Consider the following 27,668-nt stretch of genomic DNA (forward strand, 5'->3'; position numbering starts at 1 on the left):
AAAAAAAAAAACAGAAAATGAAACGCTTCGATCAGCATTTATAATAGGAGAAAAAATATGAAAAAAAAGAAGATAAACTGTTGGAAAAAAAGAGAAAAAGAAAAAGAAAGAAAGAAAGAAAGAAAGAAAGAGTTTTTTAAATCAATAACAAACTTTTGTACCAGCCTGTATAATAATAATGTAACAGCATGACACAACACGAAGAAGTAGGCGATGACGACACGATGATGAATCTTCTAGTTGAAATATCCATTTCGTAGGAATACATTTCTGTACTTGTTTCATTATATCGATCGAACGCTATTATATTATTTTGTTTTCACGTTGTAACGTCGTCGATCGACCATGAGAAAACCTTTCTCGTCGAGTTCATCGGCACGTATAACAACTAGCCTTTCACTAATTGTGAATAACACTTTAAACGAAAACACCAGTAAACGATTTCTATGATTTCTTTTCTTGAATAAAAATCTCTACACTATCTATCGATGTACGTATATTATTAGAGACGCAATCAACGATCGGTTCGTTGTTATTCACTGAACTTTAATTACAAACGTTAATTATCTTTTGTCATTAAAAATCAATAATACCATCTTTAATGTAAACGTGAGTTGATTACGAACAGAAAGAAAGAAAGAAAGAAAGAAAGAAAAGAACAAGAAAAAAAAAACAAAAATGCATGTTAATTAATTTCATCGAAATACTGTTTTCTTATTTTCTTTCTTCTCTTTCTATCTCTTTCTTTATTCTCCTTTAACCTTCTCTTTTGAAATATTCAGGAGAGATCGTAAGTCGTAGAGAAACAAAGCAAAAAAAAAAAATAGAAAATACAAAAAGAATGAAAGAAATAAATAGGCAAAAGAATACGATTTGAAAACTGAACCGGTTATCGACAGCTTGTCGTCGCAAAAGTCGCGTCACGACTGTGGCTAAACGTAGACAGTGGAAACTTCGTCGTTAAAATTACCTAGCTCGACCTCAAACGAAGTAAGCCGCTCCTCTCGTTTGTCGTTTGACTCAACGTAACGCTTCGTGAACTCGTAGACCATCGTTGACCAATGAAAATCGCACGACACAGTAGTAACACGCACGAAACGTTACTGATACATAGCCAAGGTCGTAACTTTGTATATATTTAAAAACTTCTATTGATAACGACTTGTAGTTGTAAATATTTCTGTTTCTTTCTTTTTTTTTTTTGTCTTGTTTCTTACATAGTACGTCGAACGTGTGCGTATGTATATAATATATTTGCGCGTAGAGAATAAATTCGAAACAACAAAGCTTCTTAAATTTGTTTCTTCTAAAAGCGATACGATTTTCTTTTTCTTTCTTTCTTTCTTTCTTTCTTTCTTTCTTTCTATTTTTGCTTCGTTTAGATATATATATATTTTTTTTTTGAATATAATCTTCTTTTAATTCTAATTGAAAAATATCATATGTGTTATGATATTTCGAAAATAATATAAAAGTTAAATGTAGGTATATGTATATATATATATATTTATTTATAATATTAATTTTAATAATCCTCATGGAAATATTTGATAATGATTATTATAAAAAATTATAATTAGTTTATAACCGTATAATAATAATAGTATGCCATTACGTGAAATAAATTATAATTATCGACCGACTCACATTGCTAATAAGAATCGCGTGTACACCGTTAAACTAAAAGCGAGAAGACCCACTTTTCGATAATGAGATGCATACGCAATCATAATTTCTAATCGAGAATCAAAGTCAACGATGTGAATCGTGGAGGTCATTCGGCCTTATCGATAATTCGACTCGAAAATTGAGAGTCCGTTCGTTGATGCGAAAACGTGTTACAAGAGCGAAAAAAATGTATTTGCTTAATTTAATTTTAATTCGATATTCGATCTATATTTATTTTTTTTCTTGTTTCTTTTCTTTTCCTTTAACGTAACATTCGTAATAATAAAAATTTCTAATCACATATAATCTTTATAAAAATTTTTAATTAATAATCATAGATAATATCGTTCACGATATAGATAAACCCCATAAAAAATGTCTCATTGTCTCATTTTCCTCCCGTAGAAAGAAATAGTATAAAGATCGGTTCTATGGGTCACGTACCGATCCTCATCATTTATTTCTCGATTGTGTTATCGTAGATAACGTAATCGATTATCAAGGATCACGTTTCCTTCCTATCGATTGTTCATTTATTTTCGTAACATAGTTATAGGAACATGGATAGTCTGTCCCCCGTGGCAATAGATCCAAGACATTCCAAAGTATGCCTTTAGTTCTCTCCGTTCATGGTGGTTTTAGTCTTATTCGTTCCGACGATGATATCGGTTTCCCTACGGCTTTAAATCCCATAGATCGATAATTTACTTGTCTATCCTTATTAAAACATAATTTGATATAAGAAAATATAAATTTCTACGGGGTTATTTGCGATAGAAGATCTCTGATTCGTCATACATCGACGATACGTGATTGTGTCTCGTTTTTCTTAAATTTAATCCTAACTAATTCGTTATCTATGATTAGATTTTTAATAGTTAGAGATTCGACTCTCTTGAACTTTCAAACGTTACTCACGAAACAATTTTTCATTTATTATTCTTGAATAATTTTGAAAATTTCACTTCTAATTAACGAATTTGGTTTTGAAAAATAAGATCGTATTTTGTAATTTTGCTCGACGTATACGTATGTAATAATCTCGATACGTATTAGCATCGTTCCAATTAAATTCCCTGAATCAGATAACACCCTCATATAACGAAATATCATGCGTGCTTTACATTAATTAAATTATACGAAACAATTTTCATTGAATTAACAACGAACGTTCGAACAAGAAACCCCGTTATAAATATTAATCATTCTAATTTTTCTAATACCTGGACATTGACCATGAATAATTATTATTTAACCAATATGATTACTACCCATTGAAAGTACGAGTAACTACTTCGCTAATTTTTCTTTTTCTATTTTTTTACTTTTTTTTTTTTTTTTTGAAGACGAGTTGTCTTATATTTTTTTTTAAACTACGTTGATAAACCTGCAAAGAAGAAAAAAAAAGATTAAAAGAACATATTCATTGTTTTAAACTAATGTTATTTTGCTAATATCTATATTGCAAAATTTTCCAAAATTGAGATAGAAAGAGAAAGAGAAAAATGAAGGATTTGTGTGGGATTATATGGGTTAAGAAGGGAGATCTATACAATAAAATAAATTTTTGTCTACCGGATAAAATCTACGTCATTTCTAGAATATCCGACTTCCGTCTTTAACACCATAACGTAACTCGAGCCCTCCCAACCGTATCTTCTCTTTTTTTATCACAAGTCCCTTTCCCATCTCAGTTAAATGGTAAGAAAGGATCCCATTGCGCTCGACTAACGTCGAGCTTCATAATATATAAGAAGGAAAAAAAGACATTTACAAGATACACACATACATATTTGTACATATATATGTATGTATAAAGTTATCAAAAAAAATAAATAAATAAATAAATAAATAAATAAATAAATAAAAAGAAATAAATAAGGTACAAATTTTCTTCTGCATCAGATCTAATATTCATTGATAACAAATTTTAATTACTATTTATTATGTAATAACATATAAATAACAAGCAAACATTTCTATATTTCTTTTTCTAAATTTTTCCATTTTTAAAAAATTTGAAATTAGAAATTTGTGATCATAAAATAAATTGTTATTTACAATATTTCAAATAGATGTTAAAAGTTTTTTACTTTTATACATGTATATATACTTTTTTTTTTCAATCTGAAAGACTTCTATCTTATTATCGAAACTCTGTTTTCAACGATAAGCACGGCGACATTTCCTAGCCGCGAACTCGTCGTAATTTCAGTCTCGGCGAAAGGCCGAAAGTTTCGTCGTTAATTCTCGTCGTAGGGAATAATGGCGTCAAAAGTCGTCGCGATTAGCCATGGACTTCTCGCTTTAAACCAAAATTCTCTTGCGAGTTAATTATACGATAATCAAGGACGATCGTTAAATGTAAAGTTATATACAAAATATACAATGTACGGTAATATACTTTAAGACGATAATAAAAAAAGACGAGAAGGATCAATTTTTTTCTTTTTTTTTTCTCTTTTTTCTTTTTTTAAACTTTCTTAATAGAAATTATTAAACTAGATATATATTATTACTACTACTATAAAATAAATATTAATACGGGAAGTAATGCAAATATTTTTTACGAAATTAAAAATCACTTCAATGTATGATTCATTGATACGAAATTACTTAATGTCATTCATTCAATCATACAATCATATTCGTAATTAAAAAAATGCAAAACATAGTGATAAAACATTTTAACATTTTATATATTCTGTAACAAGTGCAGTGGTTCTCTCTAAACTTTCCTTTAGTTCGAAAAGTAAAGGAAAACAGAAATAGAGGAAATTGAATAGCACGAAATTGACTTTTTCTTCTTCTTCTTTGTTTTTTTCTCCTTTCTTTCTTTCTTTTTTTTTTACCAAAGCCGAGAAAGACAAGCAACGAGTAAAGAAACAAGAACTCGCAATCCCTTTTTCCGTTCTCGTGAAAATTCGATAAATCCTTTTCGACTATCGCCTTCTACGCTATGCTACGAGAAGATTTATCTTTGTCGAAAGTTTGGATGGATGGATAACGAGCACCCGTTTAGAATTTTATCGTTGAGAATCTGCGAATTTTATCGTCTCGAATATTTCCCAGATCGAAGTTTATGCGATATAGCACGCGAGAGAGAATAACGAGAGACTTTCGATTAAGTGATTTAAAAGGGGAAAGAGAAAAAGAAAAATAGGAAGAGAAAGAAAGAGAGAAAGAAAGAAAAAGAGATGGATAAGGGAAAAATATGAAAGAAAAAAAAAACGACAAGAGGAAAGACTTAGCGCCATATAAATTTGATCCTTATATCATTTCCTCGTAAAAGCCGAGAAACTTTACAACCACGATCGAACGAGAGTTCTTCTCTCGTAAAACACTGTGAAGAAAGAAATAAAGAAAATAATGGAGGAGTATCGCATCCTCTCTCTTTCTCTTTCGATCTTTCTCTCTGTTGACGTTGATTTATACGAAGAGGATTCGATAAAATGAGAGACTACTGCGATGGCTAACATTCTTTTGTATTTTTATATATATATATATTCATTTTTTATTTTACAAAAGATTATTCTTCAACCATCTGTGTAACTTTCGAGTTATGTAAATATCTATATATATGTACATATTCGTATACAATGTAATATGATAAGTTTGATTTAATTTCATTATCGTAAAAATAATTATAATAGTAATTCATATCTTCAACTTGATATCTATTAAATCATGCATAGTTAATATAATATCTATCAACAAATATTTTAACGAAGATCCTTTGTGATTACAAATAACAATCTTGACAAATGAATTTTTATTAATAAGTCAAAAACGTCATTCGTTTGAAATATTTTCAATATATAAAATATCTAAAGTCTAATGTTTGTTGTTTGCAATGAATATAATAAAATATAATACGTATAAAATCAAAACTGTTTCTGTTTCGCAATGAACGTTGGTGATATCAAGGATTTAAATAATTATAAATGATGATCTTGATAAATTATTTTTCGTTTTTCTGTATTTTTTTTTTTTTTTTTTTTTTTAATAAGTCAAACGTATCATGTACGAAAGAGAAAATGTATGAATCGTTTACGTAGATATATACTATTTCAGGTAGGCTTGTGTATTAAGCTTTAGAATCGATCGATAAAGTCTGGCTTGAAATTTCGATAAAGTCTGCCTTGAAATTTCGATAATGAAAGCAACAAAGCAAGGAAGGGTTTGGTCCAAATTGCACAATGCAAATGATCGGTCCGAGCTCAGACATCCAAAGGATACTCTGTTGGCCGGCAAAAGGAGCCGGTTAAGACAATAGAGAAGATGATCATTTCTAGTCTCGTGTGAGATATATATATATATATATATATATATATATATAGAGAGAGAGAGAGAGAGAGAGAGAGAGAGAGAGAGAGAGAGAGTAGGCGAGTGAACCTTTAGTATGTTTGGAATGTCGAAATGAGTCTGTTCAAACAGCTCAATCATCTCCAATCGATACGGTACTTACAATAAACGAACTTGTCGATACCTTCAATAGACAATACTTGTCTCTACAAATATATACATAGTGATTAAAATAAAAGAAATAAAAAACAAAACAAAAGAAAAAAGGATTGGCACCTACTATAATACATTTCCATGATTTTCCATTAATTTTCAAAATAATTGATCCCATATCGATTTCAAAATCTAAAATTGTTCTCTGTAAATATTTATACAAACAAGTTTCGTACGGCTTACAAATCATATTAATCGATATTCACTTTTAATTAAAAACGTTCGGGAAAGAATTTTTCCCGATAAAAATAATTCCCAGATGAAATGAATACATCGCGGGGATATAATCTGTTGATAAAAAATAATTTATAGATAAAATAATTACCCACTTGAGTAATTCAAATAATTGAAAAATAATTTCTCCCTAAAGTCTACGATAATAATCGTGAAATACGTATTATAATTCATACTTATCTTCAAAATGTACGAACGATCGTGGGGAAATAATTCGTCAAAAAAAAAAAAGAAAAAAAAAAGAGAGAGAGAGAGAAAAAAAGGAAAACCATCTACGTAATGTTAATTAAAACTCGAACTTATTTGTTTTATTCGTTCTATCACTTGCATTTTCTTCTCTCTCTCTCTCTCTCTCTCTCTCTTTATTTAAAATAAGAACGAACAAACACGTAAGAAAAGTCGAAAACTCGTAAAAGAGTTAACGTCAACGTTAATCTAAACGTTCGTTCCCTGTATCGAACTCGATCAAGGGGATGCGCTCGTGCGCCCGCGCGCAACCTCACCCTCGACCCCTTTGATTAGCCTTTAAGGTAGCTCGAAGCAATTGTTCCGCCTTACGGGATGCTTCCATCTTCCGTTCTAGCGTGCTCGAAAGCCCATCTCGATCCTTTTGTGCAAAGGACGATGTCGTCTTTTCGATTATGGCCTCCTCTGACTCCCTTTCTCCCTCCACCCTACTGTCAGACTTTCCCTATTCCTATTCTCCTTTACCCACCTTATTCTACTGTCACCCTTACCTCCCCTCCTTTCTCCTTCCCTCTACATCACGACTACTGCTCTACCAACTGCTAGAGACGATTTCACATCGATTCGCTTCAATTATCACCGCGTCTATAAATTTCAAGTAACGCAACTGGAAATTCCCCCAGTTTGAATTTAAACGAGCTTTTTCTTTCGTTTTTTCTTTTCAACCTTCCTTTTTAGTTCTGTTTCTTTTTTCTTTTCTTTTCTTTTCTTTTCTTTTTTTTTTTTTTAATTTATTCTTTTCCTCCGTTTTCAATTTCTTCTTTTATTTCACGAGAAAAAGGATGCGCAATGACATTTGAGTGAATTTTTTTCTCGTTCATTGATTTTATCGCATTTTATCGAAGAACGATTGAAGTTTCTGAAAGATGGTGGTTCTTTTTCTTTCGTTGTTTTCCCTTTCAACGATTTAATGTTATCAACTTCTTAATATACTTTTTGTTCTTGCTTGCTATTTCAATAATTTATATAGTACATTATTTAATGTTATAGTAAAGAAAAGGGAAATAAAAAATATTCTTGACTACTACGATAGTTGTAATTTGAAATCGTTGTACCTTTTATGTTGTATTAAAAAAATCGAATATCTAAATCTGTATTTAAAAGAAAATAATTTATATCAAATAAAAACAATTCTTGTTCCACTTGTAATTTAAGATCATTCTTTTTAATATCATATTTAAAACAAAACAAAAATTAAATTCTGAATTACCCTTAATGATTTAAAATCATTCTACGCGCGTATATATAATATGAACGTACGTATGCGAATTATATTCGAAAAAAAAAAAACAATTTGTGCATTGCTTACAGTAATTCAAAATAATAATATTCAATGTTATTTAAGAAACCATACAATTTTTGTCGACTTTTAAAGATTTCAAACCATTATCATTTAAAAATATTGAAAACGATATATACGAGGATATTATTTGAACGAAATAATGAAAATAATATTGACGTTTTAACGAGTTCGAAGAAAACTCGTAGAAATATTACAGATAGTAAAAATTGAAATTACCTTTTTTATTCGTAACATACATATCTTAAAATACGATACCTAAGAATGTTCGATTAACCAATTCTCTTTCTTTTTTCTTTGTACAGCGCTTTCAGAGCCACCGATGTTTGCCGAACCAATACCAAATGTCACCGTAGCACTTGGAAGGGATGTCAGTCTACCTTGCGTCGTTGAAAATCTCGGTAGTTACAAGGTAATCGAAATAAATTACGTAAGATCAAGTATTTTACATACACGAACATTTTGAAAATTTTCGGAAAATTCCATTCGTTGAAATAAACTGGAACGTACGTGAACTCAACGCAAAATGTTCGACGTAACAACGAGGAAAGGTCTTTATTAATGCATGGAGATCGACGATACACATTTTGAACATTTAATAAAATAAAAGTTGCTATCAATCTGAAACATTGAAACAAATTTTTGTTGAAAACTATTGACTTGGAATTTTAAAAAAGAAACAAAAAAGATATAGATATATATGTATAACATCATAGAAAAAATAATTAAAAGACCTTTCAAACGATATGCCACTTGATTTCCGTTGTCGTTTAAGATTTTTAAGAGGGTTGTCACCCCACTTAGAGGGTGAATTTATAATAAGGAGCTATCCTCCTTGAAAATAAAATTAACCTGTCTCGACCTTTTTTGATAAAAGGATCACTAGATTTAATAATAATCATAATGGACAGCTTTCATTAAGAGATACTCTGTGTGTATATATATATATTTTTTTTTTAATAATTTATATCGACTTTATATAAATTAATTATCGAATATATGAATTAATTTTATAACGAAAAAAAAAGAAAAAAAAAAGCAAAAGAAAAGATAGCACTCATATTTTAATGTTTCAATAATAATTAATATACCAATCAATCTACGTAAACCTAATATTAAACAAATTTCACATTCTCTTTTTTATTTAACAACGTACATATCTCAATTATCTTCGATTCAATTCTCGACAAGATTCTATTATAATAATAATAATAACACACATCGATAACGACAAATCATTTCCCTCTTATAAACTCGTATTAATTATATTTAATCATTGTTTCGTTTGATAGAACTCATCATTTAATATTTTTTCTTTTAATTAAACATATCTAATACCAATAAATATCAATTAAACATATCTAAATACCTCCAGTATATTCTTCTTCGTTCGTCTTATCAGCCTTTCAAACGTTTTCTTAAATGATTTCCTACTTCACTAAAATAAAAAATAAATGAATAAATAAACAAATAAACAAATAAAAACGCGTGTGTTTGAACGATGATGGTTATTCTAATTCGAGAGAATCTTTTGGGAAACTTCGAAACGATCGAAACGTTAGTATTGAGAAGCACTGTTATGCAAGCGGTATTGGAAATGCATCAGTTGTCCCGAAAGGGAACTGACTGGGATGCGACTGTAGGCCGCGAGCAAACGATCAGCGTTGCACACACACACACACGTAGATATAGACATGCATACATACACGAATAGATACATGCATAGATACATAGATAAATGCATGCATACATAGATACATACATATATCGGTAAACGTAACGAGCGATGCAGTTTTTCGAGTGAAACGAGTATACCACTGCCGTTAAAAAAGAGTGAAAGAGATAGATAGATAGATAGATAGATAGATAGATAGATAGATGGAGAGGTCGAACGATGGAAAATCCAGGAACTTCATCGGAAGTTACGAACAGTTTCGTTCGTTTGCTGTTTCTTTTTTTCTTTTCTTCTCTCTTTCTCTCACTCACTCATTCCCTCTCTCTGTCTCTATCTATCTATCTCTATTTTTCTATTTTTTGTCTTTTTATTTGTTATCCAAAAAAAAGAAAAAAAAGGGAAAAGAAAGGAAAAGAACGAAAATAAAACGCACGTACGAGAGAAATAGATAAATATAAAGACAAATTCTATTTACATAGAAACGTGATCAATTACCCTCCTCTATTTTCTAAGACCATAATTGATTTTAATTGAGCACCGCTGCTTTGCTAAATGGGAACAACGTGTTTACGAAAGAGCAGAGTAGATTCTCACATATACAAGTATCTATATATACATACATATATATATATATATACACACATGTATGTATATGTGTCTTTCTCTCTCTCTCTCTCTCTCTCTCTCTCTCTCTTCCTTTCTCTCTTTCCTCCTTTCTCTCTTTCCTCCTTTCTCTCTCTCTCTCTCTCTCTCTATTTATCTGTCTATCTCTATATACGTCCTACATGCGCTAACACATAATTAAGTACATGTAAGCACGCCTTCAACGATAGATAGTAGAAAATATATCAATATTGCTGACATATATATTATATTTCATTTGATAAGAATATACATAAATACTTATGTATGTTCTTCTTTCAAAAAAATAATCAGGAAAAAAGAAAATACAAATTAAAGAAAAGTAAGAGAAAAAAAATGATAGAAGAATTTAAAAGAAATTCATTGAAACATGAATTTAATTTTCAAAATGATATTTAATTTTCAAGGAAATTCAACGATTATTCCAATACGAATTCAAAGGATCACGCTTATATAATTATGGCATATTTATTGTCACAGGAATAGAATATAGGTAGAAAAGCGTTTCTTTTTCTTTTCTTTTCTTTTTTTAATCCTTTTTTATTTCTCTCGTTCGTTCGATGCGCTCTTTGATCAAACCGCCAGAAAATTCTAAGAGTACAGCTTTGGGTCGCCAAAGCTCCCCTTTCTCTCTCTCTCTCTCTCTCTCTCTCTCTCTCTCTCTCTCTCTCTCTTTTTCTTTCTTTCTTTCTCATTCTTCTGTCCATCTCGTTAGATGGTCCCAAAAGAAACCATAGCTCGTGGTCCCAAAGAAGTCATACGATTTTCTCCATTTTCTCGCAGATTTCATTATTCAACAAGGATAAAGGACCTACGTGACTTCCTACAAACTCGTTTTCGAGACGTTCTAACGAACGTAATGAACGTTCGAGTCTGTAGAAAAAGTTTTACTACTTGGTACATACGTAATGCGGTATCATACTTAATCCTTAAAGCTAACGTTCTGTTAAACAAAAAAAAAAGAAAAGGATAAAGAAAGAAAGAGAGAGAGAGATCAATTATAAATCAAATATTATAGCAAAAGACCTTCGTCATTCATTTATTAATTCTAAATTTATCATTTAATATTAATTCTAAATATATATTCTAAATAGCGCTTAATTTTCGTTCAATATTTTAAATCAACACTCTATAATTCAAACGTTCGTGATAACATATCTTATATACGTATATACGTGTGTATGTTTAAGATACGTTATGTTAAGATATGTTATCATATAAACATTTATATTTGTCTTATATGTATCTACTATGTTTGAAATAGGTTATGTAAAGTTACGTGCTATCATGAATATTTAAATCGCAAATATGCCTGTAATATTTATGCCCATAGTTATATTCCTTAAGATAAATATATATTCCTTATAAGATAAATTAGTGTTTCTTATTCTCTTTTTTTTTTCTTTTTTCCGTTAAAACCGACAATGCAATTCTTTCAAACGAAGCTTCAATTTTACGTAAAATGTTATGAAGTTTTTAATTGACAAAAAAGGAAAGAAAGAAGAAGAAAATAACGAGAAAAGAAAGAAAAAACCGAGAAAAGGAATAAAAAATACTTCCAATTGATATAGAGATAAAATTTCAAATGAGAGTTTAAATTATCATAAACAGGCTGGTACGTTATCAAAACGTTGATCAAAATGAATGTTATCTACCACAAATCATCGTGATATTAATTCGAAATAAAACGAAGAAAATGGAATGTGTGTATGCGCGTATACGTGCACGTGGCAATGAGGTCTGAATCAGCAGTCAATGTGTTAAAGCAATCGAGATCCTTTCGTCACGCTGAAATCGTTTGGGAAATGCGATCAAAGAACGTCCGAGGTGGAACGTTCCACGTTGGCTTCGCGTTCCGTAATTTCAATCGAATTCCGTGAGTTGGATTGGAATGGCCACGCTAGAACGAGCTTCCGATTGTTCGATACTTTCGATAATCCAGTCGATCCGTTAATCCGATTTACGAGAAACGGCTCGATCTCGATCTCGCGAACTGCTCGATATCTCGACGGCCGACAACTATGATACTTTGCTTTCTCTTTAATTAGTAGTCGTCGAGAGAGAGAGAGAGAGAGAGAGAGAGAGAGAGAGAGAAAGAGAGAGAGAGAGAATAAAACTAATTTTTCTTATTCTTGTTCTTCTTCTTCTTCATTTTCATCTTCTTCTTCTTCTTGCTATCTTTTTTTTTTCTTTCTTTATCTTTTACATTTCTTCTTTTCTTTCTTTTATTTTCTGCAGAGAAACGAAGTTCTTGTTTAAACAGCGACTGGTAAAATGTAAGCAGTTGCTCATCAAAAAGGAACACGTTAATTACTTAACGCGACGCGTAAAAACGCTAACGAAGAAACGTTGCTTTTATTTCGTCAAGACATTCACGTCTCCTTCTTCTTCTCGTTCTTCTCGTTCTTCTTGTTTTTCTTGTTCTTCTTTTTCTTCTTCTTCTTTTTCATTCGTCTTCGAAATCAACTAAGATCAAAAAGAAAGAAAAAAAAAGAAACATAAAAAGAAACTTCCAAAAGTAACGAGTCGAATGAAATAATTCTTTAATGAATTTATTCGTTCGTTTTAATCGTATTTATCTATTAAAATTATTCGAAATAATTATTAATATTGTATATTAATATCTGTAGTAATTTTAAATGGACGTTACAACATGATATATAAACAGTGAACTTGTATAAATATTTAATTATAAACAGAAGGAATAAAATAACAAAAGCTTCGATGAATTTACTGTATTAATCGCGTTTATTAATTGAAACGATCCAAAATAATTAATCAAAACATATCTGTGAATATTAATATTCAATTGTAAAACTTATGTAACAGACGATATAAAAAATAAAAAAAGTAAAAAATAATACAACGAGACGAATATAACGACAAGATTTTCATTCATTCGTGAATTCGTTCTAATTATTTTATCGATTAAAACAATTCGGAGATAATTATAAAAACTCGTTTGAATATTGATAACAAATATATATTATTATAATATTAATTACTTAACGGGAAGCATAAAGACGATAAAAAAAGAAACGTTGCTTTCATTTCGAAGAACATTAATCAAATCAGAAATCAAGGAACGAGACGAAGGAAATAAGAACTTCAATGAATTCATTCTCTCGTTCTAATCGCATTTACTTATTGAAACGATTGAAATATAATCGCGTTGGAACTTCATGCTATTTTGTTCTTTCATTATAAAAACTATTTAAAACTCGATCAATGATCAGACAGTTATCAAAAAGAATTATGAAAAAGAAATTAAGATCCTATCAAATAATAATAAAAACAATATCAAAACGAACAAGATAAAAAGCGTATGTATGTATATATGTATGTATGTATATACGTAGATAGCCATAACAAAGCATCGCGAAAGAAAAAGAAAAAGAGAGAGAGAGAGAGAGAGAGAAATTCTAACAACAAATTAATTACTTACACTTTGAAAACCAAGTAGAAAGAGCCTAAGTACCTTGAGATTAGGTGAAGATATATTTGGACCCATCTATGGCAATGCTCGATGGTTGTTACACTGGAAAAAGAAAAAAAGAAATAAAAATTAAAAAGAGGACTTAAAGAATTAAAAAGAGTTAACATTTACGTTTAGAAGACCATGTTGAATATGTCCTAGTTATTGTTAAATGAATCAAGTCGGATGAAAATATTTGGTCGCATGGTTTAATCCAAAGACCTTGCCTACCGTGTGTGTGTGTGTGTGTGTGTGTGTGTAAAGGGGAGTAAGATGAGGGAAGGACAGGGGTGTTGGGGGTGAGTTGGAAGGAAGAGAGAAGGTGTTCTCGAACTTCGGGCGGTATACTCGAGTGCGCTTGGTAATTACCTAATTAGCAAATAAATTTAATAATTAATTGCCTAACCGCAGAGTTCCGCGATTTCGTCGAGTAGCGTTTGCCTCGAGTGGTGACCCAAGCCGTACTGCAACGAACGAACGAACGAACGAACGAACGAACGAACGAAGGAACGACTTATTGCGTTGTCGTTGTTAAAAAAAAAAAAAAGAAAAAGAAAAAAAGAGAAAAAGAGAAATAAAGTAAAAAAAAAAAAAAATAGAAGGAAAAAGAAAGAAAAAGAAAATCCAACAAAATAAAATACAATAAACAGAGTAATAAGAAAAAAAAAAATATGGAAAAAAGGAAAGAAAAGGGAGAAAAAAGAAAGAAAATGAATTTCAATTAACGACGGAACGTTTGAGTATTTTCCTTTCGTTTCGTTTCGATCGGTTCGTTCATTCGTTCGTTCGTTCGTCCAACGATGAAAAAATAACTTTAATGGCGTACCGACAAAACGTCGTCTGTTAAGAGTTAAAAATATTAACTATTAAATGTTTCGTCATAGTCTACAAGGTCGAATCAATTTATTCGCGATTAGCAAATTATCATGTCTTTTTTTTTCCTTTTTATTTTTATACGTTATCGATCGATCCATTACCACAAATTAATGGTCTATAAAAAGATATCTTTTCCTTTTTTTTTTTTTTTTTTTTCTTTTACAATCGACATGACCTTTCATTTTTTATTTATTTTCTATGCAGGTATATGCATCATTTATTTTATCTTATACATTTTATCCATCAGATTTATCAATCATGTTAGGTCATTTTTTATTGGAATCTTATTTCTATTTTTATAAATTATTAATATAAATGGAAATTACATTGTTAATATTAATGGACGATATACGAATTAATTATCTTCTTTTTCTTTTAAAAATACATGACGGAACTTTTTTTGTTTCTGCTTTTCTGCTTTTTATACAAATTACGTGCATTTTATATAAATTCACATATTTTTTTCCTTTTGCTTAATAAAAATATCCTTTACGAGAACTTTTCGTACTTCGTTGAAATTTAAATGTTTTCTTTCTTTTTTATATTATTCATAAATAAAATGATATCGTTCGTTATAATGTTGCATGTGTTAAAACTTACCAAAGAATGTTCTTCAATGAGTATGCAATTATTTTAACAAGGACGAATCATTTTATACAAGAAAAAACATAAATTAAGATAGAAAATTGTTGATATTAATGGAAATAACATTATTAAGTAAGTAAATATTAATGAACAGCAAATTTGTTATTCCTTTTTTCTGTTTAATTTAAAAAAGAAAAAGAAAGAAAGAAAAGAAAAGAAAAAAATTCCGAACAGAACTTTCCAATCTTCATTCAAATTTATTTTGGTTTACATTATTCATAAATAAATTAATATTATTCATTGCAACCGATAATGTTATCGGTAACGATTTATTTATTATAAATATCGTTAATAATAAACGATCGATTTTCCCCACAATCACCAGGAATATTAATTATTAAATGAGTTATGGAATTCATGATATAATATATCCTAATTGAATCATTTAATGTTAGACCTACGGTTTTCAATTTCTGTATTGTGGCTGATAAGGTGTTTAAATGAGCCCTAATATACATTATTATGCATATTCAGGGCAAATATCCAATATATTCTCGCATATGTAGTTAAACATAAATATGGAAAGCATATCTATGAATTATTCAAAAGAAAAATTATATTTTTAGAATACTCTAATCAAAAAATCAAATTTCTGTTCGGATTTCATTATTTCACTTGTTTCCTGTAAATATATGCATCTGCATAAACGTACGTTATCTTATGTAATGTAATAATTAACGATCGAAATGTTAAAACAACAAAAATGATTGAAATTGTTTCAAAAAGAAATCGAAATTCTTTAACAATACATACATATATATATATATATATATATATATATATATATAATGCTAATTTCGTGGTAGGATGTGAAACAAGTTAAAGCCATTGAAAATGACCAACGAACAAACGGTTGCAGCTTGTGCCAAAGTCCGACATCTTGCTGTAATGGCGTTTCCTACGTGGTACTTCGAAAGTGCTGTACACGCAGGATATCCTTCGGAGTTGGCAACTATGCTCTAGCTTTTCCTATTACCTTCAGAATTCCCAACCCTAACAGGACTTCGATATTACCAGTAACAACCCAATCCCAAAATTGGTGTCTCATCGGCTCTGATCATTTCTTGGACGTAAAAGATTGATACAAAGTAAAAGTCAATCAATATATAGTTTGACGATTTTACGAATTTAAAAAAAGAATGAAAAAATAGAATAATAATAATAATAATAATAATAATAATAATAGTAATAATAACAATAATAAAAAGAAACAAAGAGAGACATTGACGATTAACAAAGCGGAAACTTTACTTAACTGCAAGCGACTGTTTTCCTCTTATCAACTTCAAGCCCATCTGTTTTTCTTTACAACACGTTCGTACATTGAGACGAGATATGTGAACGCAGGAAAAAAAAAGAAATAAAAAAAGGCATAAAGAAAAAAATACAAAAAAAAAAAAGAAAGAAAAAAACGATGAATTAACAAAAGGATAATATGTTCTCGATTCGAACAGGACGATTTTATTCGAACGATTACACCAATGTAAATTATACTACTCCTCGTACTACCGATGTATAATAGAAACGATTCAGAAAGAAAACGTACATATGTTCTCTTCTTTTTCCCATTTTAATGCAACGTGACCATTTTAATTACATATACTACTTATTTACATACCAGCATACGTATACAAGCTATATATACGAGGAAAAATATTATCAATTCCTTTGAGAATATTTAAACGTTACGTATAAACATATAAACATAGTATAAATATATCTACAGATAATATACATATATACACACACACATATATTGATATATATATACATATTTATGTATATCTACACAGATGTATATATATATATATAGATTACATTTATAAATATATATATATATATATATATATATATATATATATATATATATAGGCACGTTAGAATCATAATGCTTTTTAATTGCGACTTATCGTAAAAGAGTAAAAAAGGTTTGGCCCTCATCGCGACGGTATTTCGCGCCTAATATAAAAGCAGTTTGCATTAACGTCGCACGGCATTTAAAGCCGGGGCTTTGAACCACTGCCAGGGATTTCAATCGAGCTTGCAACTGGCGGGAGCTTTTCCTTGAGACCGTTTAAGGCCAATATAATACTACGGCTATGTATATACATACACATACGCATACACACACATTCATACATACATACATGCATACACACATACACTTATATATGTGTATATATAAATGCACACTACCAAGTATTCCTCTCTTTCATCCTCCTGCTTTCTTGCTGGCCCATCAAACACGATTCTCCACAATACGAAGTGGTCCGCTTTGAGCTTTAATTTCATTCCCTCCGGGGACTTTACTCAAGTATCTCGCGAGGATACCAATGGAAATTTCTTAAAGCCATCTTGTTTCCTTTATTCTCAACATCGATTCGTATCTTTACCTGTTTCTATCGTAATAACTCGATTATGCAAACCTGATCTTCACGTTTCTTACGTCAAAAGTGGAATAAATATGTGAAGATAACGAGAATGGATTTAAAGAAATCATTATTATTCTTGTTGTTGTTGTTGTTGTTGTTGTTGTGATTGTTATTATTATTATTTCTACGAAGAGAATCAATGTATAGTTCGTAATATGGAAATTTTCGTTGATTTAATGTCTTATGGGATAACGTATACTTTTACGAGGAAAAAAATGTGACATATATTTTTCCTAAGTTAATTAACACTAATTATCATATAAAATAGATATGATATATGTATGTCTGCTCCTTATAATGAACATTATGCAAAATTAACATATAAGGTATTGCATATGAGAATATCTTATTATTGTAAAAGAATACAAAATATATATTCTTTTTATTTCTATTCTTAATAAAATGATAAAATAATATCTGTCTTCGTCAAAACTATGTACCAACATGTCTTCCAACTATCTCTGTCTCTCTCTCTCTCTCTCTCTCTCTCTCTCTCTCTCTCTCTCTCTCTCTCTCTCTTTGTCTTCTTACTTTTTCATTTTCAAGTGAACGTATAATAAATAGCTTCGTTATATGTATTAATTAAAATACACATAAACGAATCTATAATCCCTATCGAAATTTGGAAAACCATAGATACTTTAAAATCTTGATATATTTAGAACAATTACATAAGCCGATAATGAAGTGTGACCTTCTTGAAATGTAACATAGATACAGAGTCATATCGGTTCTCTCCATCCGTGCAGCTTTGTCAAAATCATTGACAAATCGCTTTATCCCGTGCACCGTATCACTATCGGACGTACTTACGGTACGCATCCGCGGATCGTTTCGAGAATGATTTATCGTCTTTCGAAATATTTCGTTCTTTCGCTAGGCAATTTCCCTGTAACATCGTAAATCATAATTTTGGCTCGACTTCAAGACGAATCGTTCATATATGACACTAAACTGTGTTTTCAAAAAACAAGAACATAAACATGAACAAGAAAAAGAACAAAAATTATATATATACACGTATATAAAAACATATGTAAAACGCATGTAACACACATATAAAGAAGCATATACGTATATACATATATAAAGATAAGAAGAAAAAGGACAAGCCAATCTTTCGAAAAAAGTTATCGTGATACGACAAACGTCAATCGATATACTCGAACATTCGGATAAACTCGACACTGCAATTTGCTGTTTCCTTAATACGCCTCGCTAGTAGGACGTATTGGATTTATCCGGAACGTGCGGCTTTGTCAGAGGCGATGACAAATCGGCTTACGTCACTGTGCTATCGGTGCTGGACCAAATCGTTCTCTACATCTATTTCATCTCGCGAAGCTTTATTTTATCGGAAGGTCATTTATTTCCCTTTAAAGTCGGACTCACCGACGTATATGTACTTACATGCATACATACACACACACACACACGTATATATGTAGATAGGTATATGGTAAAACAAATGCATGTTATATACAATACGTGTTGAGTACGTAAGATAAATAAAGATGCATACGGTAAATACAAACATCTATCTTTCAAGTTATACAAAACTTTAAGCTTATACAAATTTCGAATAAAATTGTTTAGATATATATTCACCGAAATTGAATTTAAAAAACTATATATATATATATGTGTATTTAGTAGATATTATTTCTTAATTTAATCTTTTTCTTTTTAGCCTAATAATCAAAGACCTAAACATCTTAGATAAACATCTTTTTTTCTTTTTCTTTATCTTTCACATTATTCGATAATGTACATGTAATAACAAATTTCACAGAACAAAATTGCTTAGATTTAAAAATTGAATTTTGGATTGGAAACGTGAATAGATATTAATAATTAATACTTCTTGAAAATTTTCAAAGTTGAAAAAATTTAAGCGTGTTACGGGTTAGATCGATTTAATATTTAAAAAGAAACGAAAAACAAAGAAGATAATAATAAATAAATAAAAAGGAAAAAAAGAGAGAGAGAGAGAAACACGGTTTTGTGATTAAGCGAAGACGTTCGCGGAAAATCGTCATTCGGGGAGACAAGCTGAGACCCTTAACGGTTAAACTTTCGCGATGATAGTGTAATCTCATCCTCTCTCTCTCTCTCTCTCTCTCTCTCTCTCTCTCTCTCTCTCTCTCTCTCTCTTTCTTTCTCTCTCGAGAAACTTTAAGCTTTCTAGTGCAGCAACTTTCGTAAAGTTGAGTCGTCGTTTTTCTTTCGCGAAGCATCATGCAAAAGAGAAGAGAAGTAAGACGATAGAGTGAAAGACAGAAAGAAAGAGAGAGACAGAGAGAGAGAGAGAGAGAGAGAGAGAGAGAGAGAGAAGAGATAGGAAGGATGAGAGAGAGAAAAAGAGAGATATAAAGAGAAATGGGGGGTAAGACAGAGAGAGAGAGAGAAAATCTTCGAACACAGACGTATGTTTCAAGCTTTCAAAAGTGCATGGAAACTAAAGCTCAAGCTTCTGATGAGGTTGCGTGAAATTTTCGAGGTTTCGAAAGGAAATTTCGTTATGAGATCCAAGAGCTTAGGGTCCTTTCCTATCATCCATCTTCTTAACTCTTCGTTAAGAAGTGTCGGTTGATGTCTGTCTATTTAAAGAACTTCTTCAACGTTCACTCTCTGATTTCCATCTTCCTTAACACCTTCTATCACAATTTCACATAAATTTTAACACACGTGAACCTAGCGTTCTAAAATGAAGTGTGGAATACTAATCTCCATGTAATAATAAAGTAGATGCTATTACACTTAAAGTTCGAGCACTTGAAATATTTCTATGTTGAAAAAAAAAAAGAAAGAAGAAAAAAAAAACTAAACGATCCTGATAAATATTACTATATTTTACTGTTTAGTACTATATTAATGTTACTATGGAAAACATTACTGTATCACTATGTCAATCGCTTAACTTTAGTTTTTTTTTTTTTTTGACGTACCAATCCTTAATATTATTTTATCGTCAAAAGCAACAATGATTTTAGCCGAAACTTATCTGACTTGACTGAACTAATTTTTACATTCACGAAAGATCGTAATGTCTTAGAAAAAAAAAAAAATAATAGCGTGAAAAAGAAAGAAAGAAAAAGAAAAAAAAAATTAAATTACAAATCGTTTGTTTATTCAAGGTCGCTTGGGTCCACGTCGGTAGACAAATGCTATTGACGATTCACAAACACGTTGTCGTCAAAATACCAAGGTTCTCCGTGTCGCACGACAATCAAAAAACGTGGCTATTACACATCAATGGAGTACAACAGGACGACAGAGGATACTACATGTGCCAAGTGAATACTAATCCTATGATGAGTCAAGTAGGATTTCTACAAGTCGTTGGTAAATCTTTAAATAATAATCAATAAAAAATCAGAAAACAAAAACAAAAAGAATCAAAAGAATAAGAAATAAAATAAAAAAAGAAAAGATAAAAAAAAGCGATTTTACAAATAATTCCTTTTGCATTCCATCAGTTCCACCAAACATATTGGATTCTTTATCAACGGAGAGTACAGTCGCCGTACGAGAAAATCAAAACATCACGTTAACGTGTAAAGCAGACGGATATCCAACTCCAAAATTAATGTGGAAACGTGAAGACGGTCAAGGGATAAGCATCAATCGGCACAAAAAAGGTCAGTCAATGTTAGTTAATAAATTAACAGGACAGGTGAAATATTTAGTCGAGCATTTCTTTCGCTATTTTTTTCTCACTCTTTCTCTCTCTCTCTCTCTTTTTCTCTCTGTCTTTCTCTTTCTCACAGCCAGGAGAATTGAAAGTTTAAAGCACTTTCAAAGGAAAAAGACAGAAAATAGAAATAGAAATAGAACAATGAGAGAAAGAGAAAGAGAAAGAGAAAGAGAAAAACGAGCGTATTTGTAGCGCAGTCAAAGCGTAACATTGCGAGTAATTCTCGGGACGATGTTGCTCCGTTGTACGTCTCGCTTTAAAGCCTGGCGAAATCCCACGAGCCTCAGCTCGTTCGGTAAATCGAAGGAACTATGGAGTCTCGAGGAAATGCGAGTAGAATTCCACTTGCTCTTAGCTATAATACAGTACCGAACAACCGGCGTAAAGCTTCAAATCGAGTTGAGTAAAAGCAAAACTATTGCCATTGTTTTTCAACGAACGAACGAACGAACGAAGAAACGAACGTACGAACGATTTTAAAGACGCTAAGAAGTTGAGAAAATTTCATTTAACATGTTCGGTATCTTATTTTCCACAATAATTATTATTGGAAAAACGTTTATATAAATATTTATTGAATAATATATTGAAGATTCAAACCGGTAATGTCAATTTTATCGTCACTGTACAACTAAAAGTAATCGAATAATAAGATGTTAAAAAGATTATCTCTTTGCTTCTCAATTCTCAAAAAAAAAAAAGAAAAAAAAAGGAAAATTAGATATTAATTGTTATAAAATAATGAACGATCGATCGGATATCATTAAACTCGAGGCGTTCGTTACTTGTAAGTAATTACAGCGACGTTTTATATTTCACTACACGTACAGGTCAAATCTTTACTAAATGCACGTTAAAACGATACTGTACTAATAATATATTTTCCTATTAATATAAGAAAGAAAAATTCAGCATGGAGAGAGAATTATTATCACGATGGAATTAAATAGTGTACATATTATCGACTAATTTCTATTCTGTTGAATGACAGGAGTTAACTACAGAAGTACGATAAATTATCGTTATCTTCATCTTCGTCCTTCATTATTAGTAATGCAATTAACTGTTCACTGAAACGTGCTTGTTTTACTCTCTCTCTCTCTCTCTCTCTCTCTCTCTCTCTCGCTCTCTCTCTCTCTCTCTCTCCTCTTTTTCTCTCATTCCTTCTCTCTCTCTCTCTCTTCTTCTTTCATTATTTCTTTAGTAAGTAGAAAGAGAGAGTGAAAAGTAGAAGAAAATGGGTAGGTCCAGAAAGAGGAGAGAAAGAGAGAGACAGTAGGTCGGGCTGATGCAAACAGGGGATTAACCGGAGGGATTTATGCCAGGGTAGCTATCTACGTAAAGCTCGACCCGGGAGGTTTTTTGCTTGGTATGCTCCTTAAATATTGTAGAGATTAATCAACTCTCGTGGCCCTCGGCTTCGTCAGTAGGTATATGCCACGATATAGAACTTTCGACAGTGCCAATGTAACCAAAACTAAAAAAGAAAGAAAGGAAGAAAGAAAGAAAGAAAGAAAGAAAAAAAATCTAAAAGAGAGAAAATATCTTCAAAGATAATGATTATGAAAATTATTCGATCGTACGAGAACTATCTTATGCGGTTAACCTTCAATGCAATTTCAAAGTCAATCGAAGTACCAAGCAAATTCACTTAATTTTCTCTCATTCTATAGATTAGATAGAGAAAGAGAGAAACAGAGAGAGAGAGAGAGAGAAAGACAATATGTATGTGTGTGTATGTACGTGTACGGGTATTTGTATGTGTTTGTGTAAGAGAGAGGTTCTCCAAGGAATCAAGGATAGTGTCGACGTATTCGAGATGTGATGTCCACACAGTGACATTAGCTAGTGAGCTATCTACAGAACTAACCACGAGGTTAGGGTCAGGAAGCACTTGTGGTTCAGTTCCACAGACCAAAACGTTCCTCTTGATATCGCTGAGGAACCAACCTCTATTCTCCTATATATCTATCTATATCTATAGATATATGTATGTAGATACATGTATATCTATTTTAGACTTCATATAATATAGTGTATATATATACATATATATATATATATGTATGTATGTATGTATGTATATATATACGTATATCTCTTTATAGTAACACTAAATCGAATTATCTTTGATCTATTTATTTATAATAATTTTATATATAATTATTATTCTCCTCTATGTAACGTAATAATGTTACAACTCTAAAATTGATACGAGAAATTATCTATCAATGCCTTTTTTATTTCTTGATGCTGTTTCTCTTTCTACTTCATACATTCTTTATCATCAATATCCATCTATATTTTCTTTTATAAATTTATCTTTAACTATTTTATTTATTTCTTGCAGATGTCAAAATTAATCGAAATAAAAATGTACATATTTACGTGTAATCCTTTCTATACGTTCTCTCAATCGAAATAATATATCAAAACTTCGTTTCGATGAATGTATCCATTCATATATTTTTAATCTACCTAATCATCTTAGATTACATACATTTCATTTTGTTTTAATTTACATCTTCGTCTATTAAACTCTCTCCGTATTTTTCTTTCTCTTTCTCTCTCTCTCTCTCTCTCTCTCTCTCTCTCTCTCTCTCTCTCTCTCTCTCTCTCTCTCTCTCTCTCTTTCATTTTCTCTCTTACTTCTTTCTATGCCTAAATTAATCAACGAAAAGAATTCACGTTCGCCGTGAAAATCTTAGTATTCTATTTCGTAGAATGTTCTTAATTCGCTCGAACTAGTACCGTTAGATTATTTCAAGTCGGAGGTCGCGTGCAATCCTGCAGAAATCGTCCATCTGGCAGATTACCTTGGCTAGATTCGATCGTCCATGGAATTCGAAGCTCGCGCGCACACCGAGTAGGTACGGCACCGGTATACTCTTCTCTCTCTATCTCTCTCTCTATCTCTTGCTCTCTATCTATCTATCTATCTATCTATCTATCTCTTTCTCTTTCTCTCCCTTACTCTCTGTGAATAATGTAACAAGAGATGCGTTTCCTGGCTAGGGACAACAGAAAGCCGCCGTAGCAATCCGATGAAATTAATTGAATTACGGTTTCGAGATCGAAAGGATGAGATAGAAACGGAGCAAAGGTTCTCTTCGATTTTTCGAAAAGCTTATAAACAGGAACTGAATAATTCTACCAGGCGAAGTTAATCTCTTAGAACCTAAAGAAATGCATCTTTCTTCTATATGCACGTAACTTCTCGAACGAAAGATAATTGACGTAAGATAATACTGAAAAAAAAAAAAAATATGAAAAAGGCGATGGTTGTTTTGGATAATTTTTTTACATTCGTTAGAAAAAAAAAAAGAAGAGGAAATTAAAGAAAAGAAATGTTGAATCATTGACAACGAGCGGTGGCAAGAAATTTGTTCCATTCTCTTTCGTTCCTTTCTCTTTTCTTTTTTTCTTTTGATTCATTTTTTAATTTCTCCTTTTTTTCTCCTTTTTCGATTTTCGTCCCTTATCTCACGTATAACGTTGACTTCTCTTTTTACTTTCAATTAAACGCGCAACGTTTTTGTTCGCGAAAACGTTTCGAAATAGCCATCAACGTTCTGAATTATTTCAAGTGGGGAGAAGCTCGAATCGACTGATCGATATCTATATCGTGATTTTTATTTATACAACCATATCGAAGCAATATCTGTGATATATAATTTTTTGTTAACTAATATTCGAAACGTATTTTTTTCACTAACGAAAAAAACATGTAGCCTTTAATTAAAATATATATCTATATATGACCACAATATGAAACTATTGGTCTAGTTGATTACTACTACACACACACATATATATATATATACATATATAAAGATTAATTTAAAACAGGAAGAAAAGGTTTTAAAACGATCTCATCTTTCTCCTTCGTTTAAAAAATAAATGACTATATAGAAACGATATTATAAAATATTTCAACAGTTTCGTTAACACGTCCCACGCCATGTGTACCATCGATGGTACACATTAAACTTTCTATTCAGGCCACGTGTACCATCGAGGATACAACCTAGAATATTTAATAAATTCTAAATTATAAAAAGCCAAATGACCTGAACGAAGTGTGGTGGAAAAACCATTTGAAACGTGTTAAATACATCTACTAGAAACCTGAAGATCTCTCAACGATAATATTTATAAGGAAAGATAAAAGTCAAGATTTCTGATAGCTCGCACGTAACTATCGTCGTAAATGACGTTCGTACGTAGACTGTGACGTATCCTAGACAACGCGTTAACGATCATCGATGCTTTGCAAATTTCCTTTACTCGATACGCGAATCTTGTTGCTCGTAATTCTCGAGGAATTCGAATCGAGTCGGAGCCTAACAATCCCGTTAACCATGACATTTTCTCTCTCTCTCTCTCTCTCTCTCTCTCTCTCTCTCTCTCTCTCTCTCTGTCTCTGTCTCTATCTACGCTACGTTGAGATTCATTTGTATACGATGAAATGAAACTTGCAATACGCTACAAGCTGAACAAAGTATGTATATCGACTCGATCTATCTATTTCTCTCTCTCTCTCTCTCTCTCTCTCTCTCTCTCTCTCTTTCTCTCTATCTCTCTATCTCTCTATCTCTCTGTCACTCATTCATTCACTCATTCATTCTGCTTTTGTCGACTTGGAAATACCATGAACGATGCGTAACGATCATGAGCTTCGATCGTACGATATGGAAGATCGTTAGATCAAAACGAGCTTGCATTAGATTATCGACGTTGAACTTACATCCGCTCGTTAAAACTTATCCTCGTAGTACCTGATGCCGTTTGAAAGTAGAGAAAACCGAAGTCCAATAACTTGATCCTGACTAATACTGTTCTATCTCTCTCTCTCTCTCTCTCTCTCTTTCTCTAAGATTCTCGTTTTCATTCACGTTCTCTCTCTCTCTCTCTCTCTCTCTCTCTCTCTCTCTCTCTCTCTTTCTCTCTCTCTCTTGAGAGAAACTCCTAATATTATTATACTATGAAACTAACCAATGTATGTAAATGCGATCTCGCTGATAAACTTAGCAATAATATTAACAGAAATATTGATCATATTTACAAAGACATTATGACGTAAATCCAAATACGAATATCAAACGTCGTGGTGATATTTTAAATATTAAAAACAAATTAAACGATGATTCGACAAAAGTGAGAAATAAGATTTTAAAAAGAAATTAATTAAAATATAACATACATTTAGTGTATACAGATTAATTAACATGTAATATACATTTAATTCTTGATTATTATCGATAAGAAAAACTAATAAAAGTTTATAATCGAAAATAACCGTGTAACCCAATGGACTATAACGCAGGAATCGAATTTTTATCGAATTTTCGATACGTGGCTGTCTATATCTTTCTTCTTTTATTTTCTTTTTTTTTACATTTTTTTTTATTTTTATTCTATTTTATTTTATTTTTTTTGCTTTTCTTTTTTTTTTAACATTCAAATATCCAGTCAAATCAAATACGCGTCGGAACGAGAAACGTGAAGATGGGAAATTCGGTATCAACCACTTTTGAAACGGCCGATTGCCAGTGATGGTTCGTTTGCATTTTCGCGTATTCCGTTTCGAGTTTCAAACGTACCGGATCGTTACGTTTCATACGGTCGTTTTGACGACGTAACTTGCGAACGAGCCGGTCTATCTGCCCCAATGTGAAGAAGTAACAACGTGAAAGAAATCTAATCAGGTTGCGTCGGCCATAACTTTTTTTTTCTCTTTTTTTCTTTTCTTTTCCCTCTTTTTCGTTTTTCTTTTTTTACATTGCTTAATTAGTAAACCAGAAAACTAGGACGCTGGTAACGTCGTTAATGAGAGAGACGTCAAGGCTTAATAAGTCACATAACTGAACGGTAGCACGTTGGTGTTGCTTGAATTTCGTGTTATGGCTAATTACAACCTTTAAATGTACAGTCGATTGTCCTCTCTCTCTCTCTCTCTCTCTCTCCCTTTCTCTCTTGCACTTTTTTAGAATCGTCCTTCTGAATTTTGTTTAACAATCCCATCTCACATTTAATAAAGGTCGTTACCAACGTTTACTTAAAACGATCATAAAAAAATAAATAAATAAATAAATAAATAAAAAGGAGAAAAGAAAGAAAAAAGAGAAAAAGAGAATGAAAGAAAAAAGAAAAAAACATACGAACGAATCAATTAGCACAGTATGAATTGTTTTCATATTGAATAAAGTTTTCAAAATTACATTTCAATTACAGATAATATATACATAATCTTGATGTAA

The 27,668-nt window shown here is 31.1% G+C and overlaps 2 protein-coding genes across 24 annotated transcripts in view; one reads left to right on the plus strand and one right to left on the minus strand.

Moving 5' to 3' along the window:
* The window catches only part of LOC122633024 (lachesin), a 233,225-nt gene that overhangs the window by 159,881 nt on the left and 45,676 nt on the right, over window positions 1-27,668 (plus strand). For all 9 annotated transcript variants that reach the window (XM_043820464.1, XM_043820460.1, XM_043820462.1 and 6 more), the window contains 3 exons: window positions 8,272-8,378; window positions 20,849-21,056; window positions 21,191-21,352. In XM_043820464.1, coding sequence (XP_043676399.1) covers window positions 8,272-8,378; window positions 20,849-21,056; window positions 21,191-21,352 — 477 coding nt within the window. The remainder of the gene's footprint in view (window positions 1-8,271; window positions 8,379-20,848; window positions 21,057-21,190; window positions 21,353-27,668) is intronic.
* The window catches only part of LOC122633029, a 188,436-nt gene that overhangs the window by 86,413 nt on the left and 74,355 nt on the right, over window positions 1-27,668 (minus strand). For 5 of the 15 annotated variants that reach the window (XR_006328003.1, XR_006327997.1, XR_006327996.1 and 2 more), the window contains 2 exons: window positions 13,729-13,821; window positions 10,961-12,749 (listed from right to left, as the gene is read on the minus strand). Coding sequence is in view for 2 of the 15 variants with exons in the window: in XM_043820475.1 (XP_043676410.1) it covers window positions 13,729-13,821 (93 nt within the window). In the remaining 13 variants the exon portion in view is untranslated. Of the gene's footprint in view, window positions 1-161; window positions 750-8,175; window positions 8,588-8,700; window positions 8,892-9,335; window positions 9,400-10,960; window positions 12,750-13,728; window positions 13,822-14,127; window positions 14,225-27,466; window positions 27,480-27,668 lie in introns of those variants that run through there. The other 10 variants (XR_006327998.1, XM_043820475.1, XM_043820476.1 and 7 more) reach the window with 7 other exon arrangements.

The sequence above is a fragment of the Vespula pensylvanica genome, chromosome 11, assembly GCF_014466175.1.
Source record: "Vespula pensylvanica isolate Volc-1 chromosome 11, ASM1446617v1, whole genome shotgun sequence".
Taxonomy (NCBI): Eukaryota; Metazoa; Arthropoda; class Insecta; order Hymenoptera; family Vespidae; genus Vespula; species Vespula pensylvanica.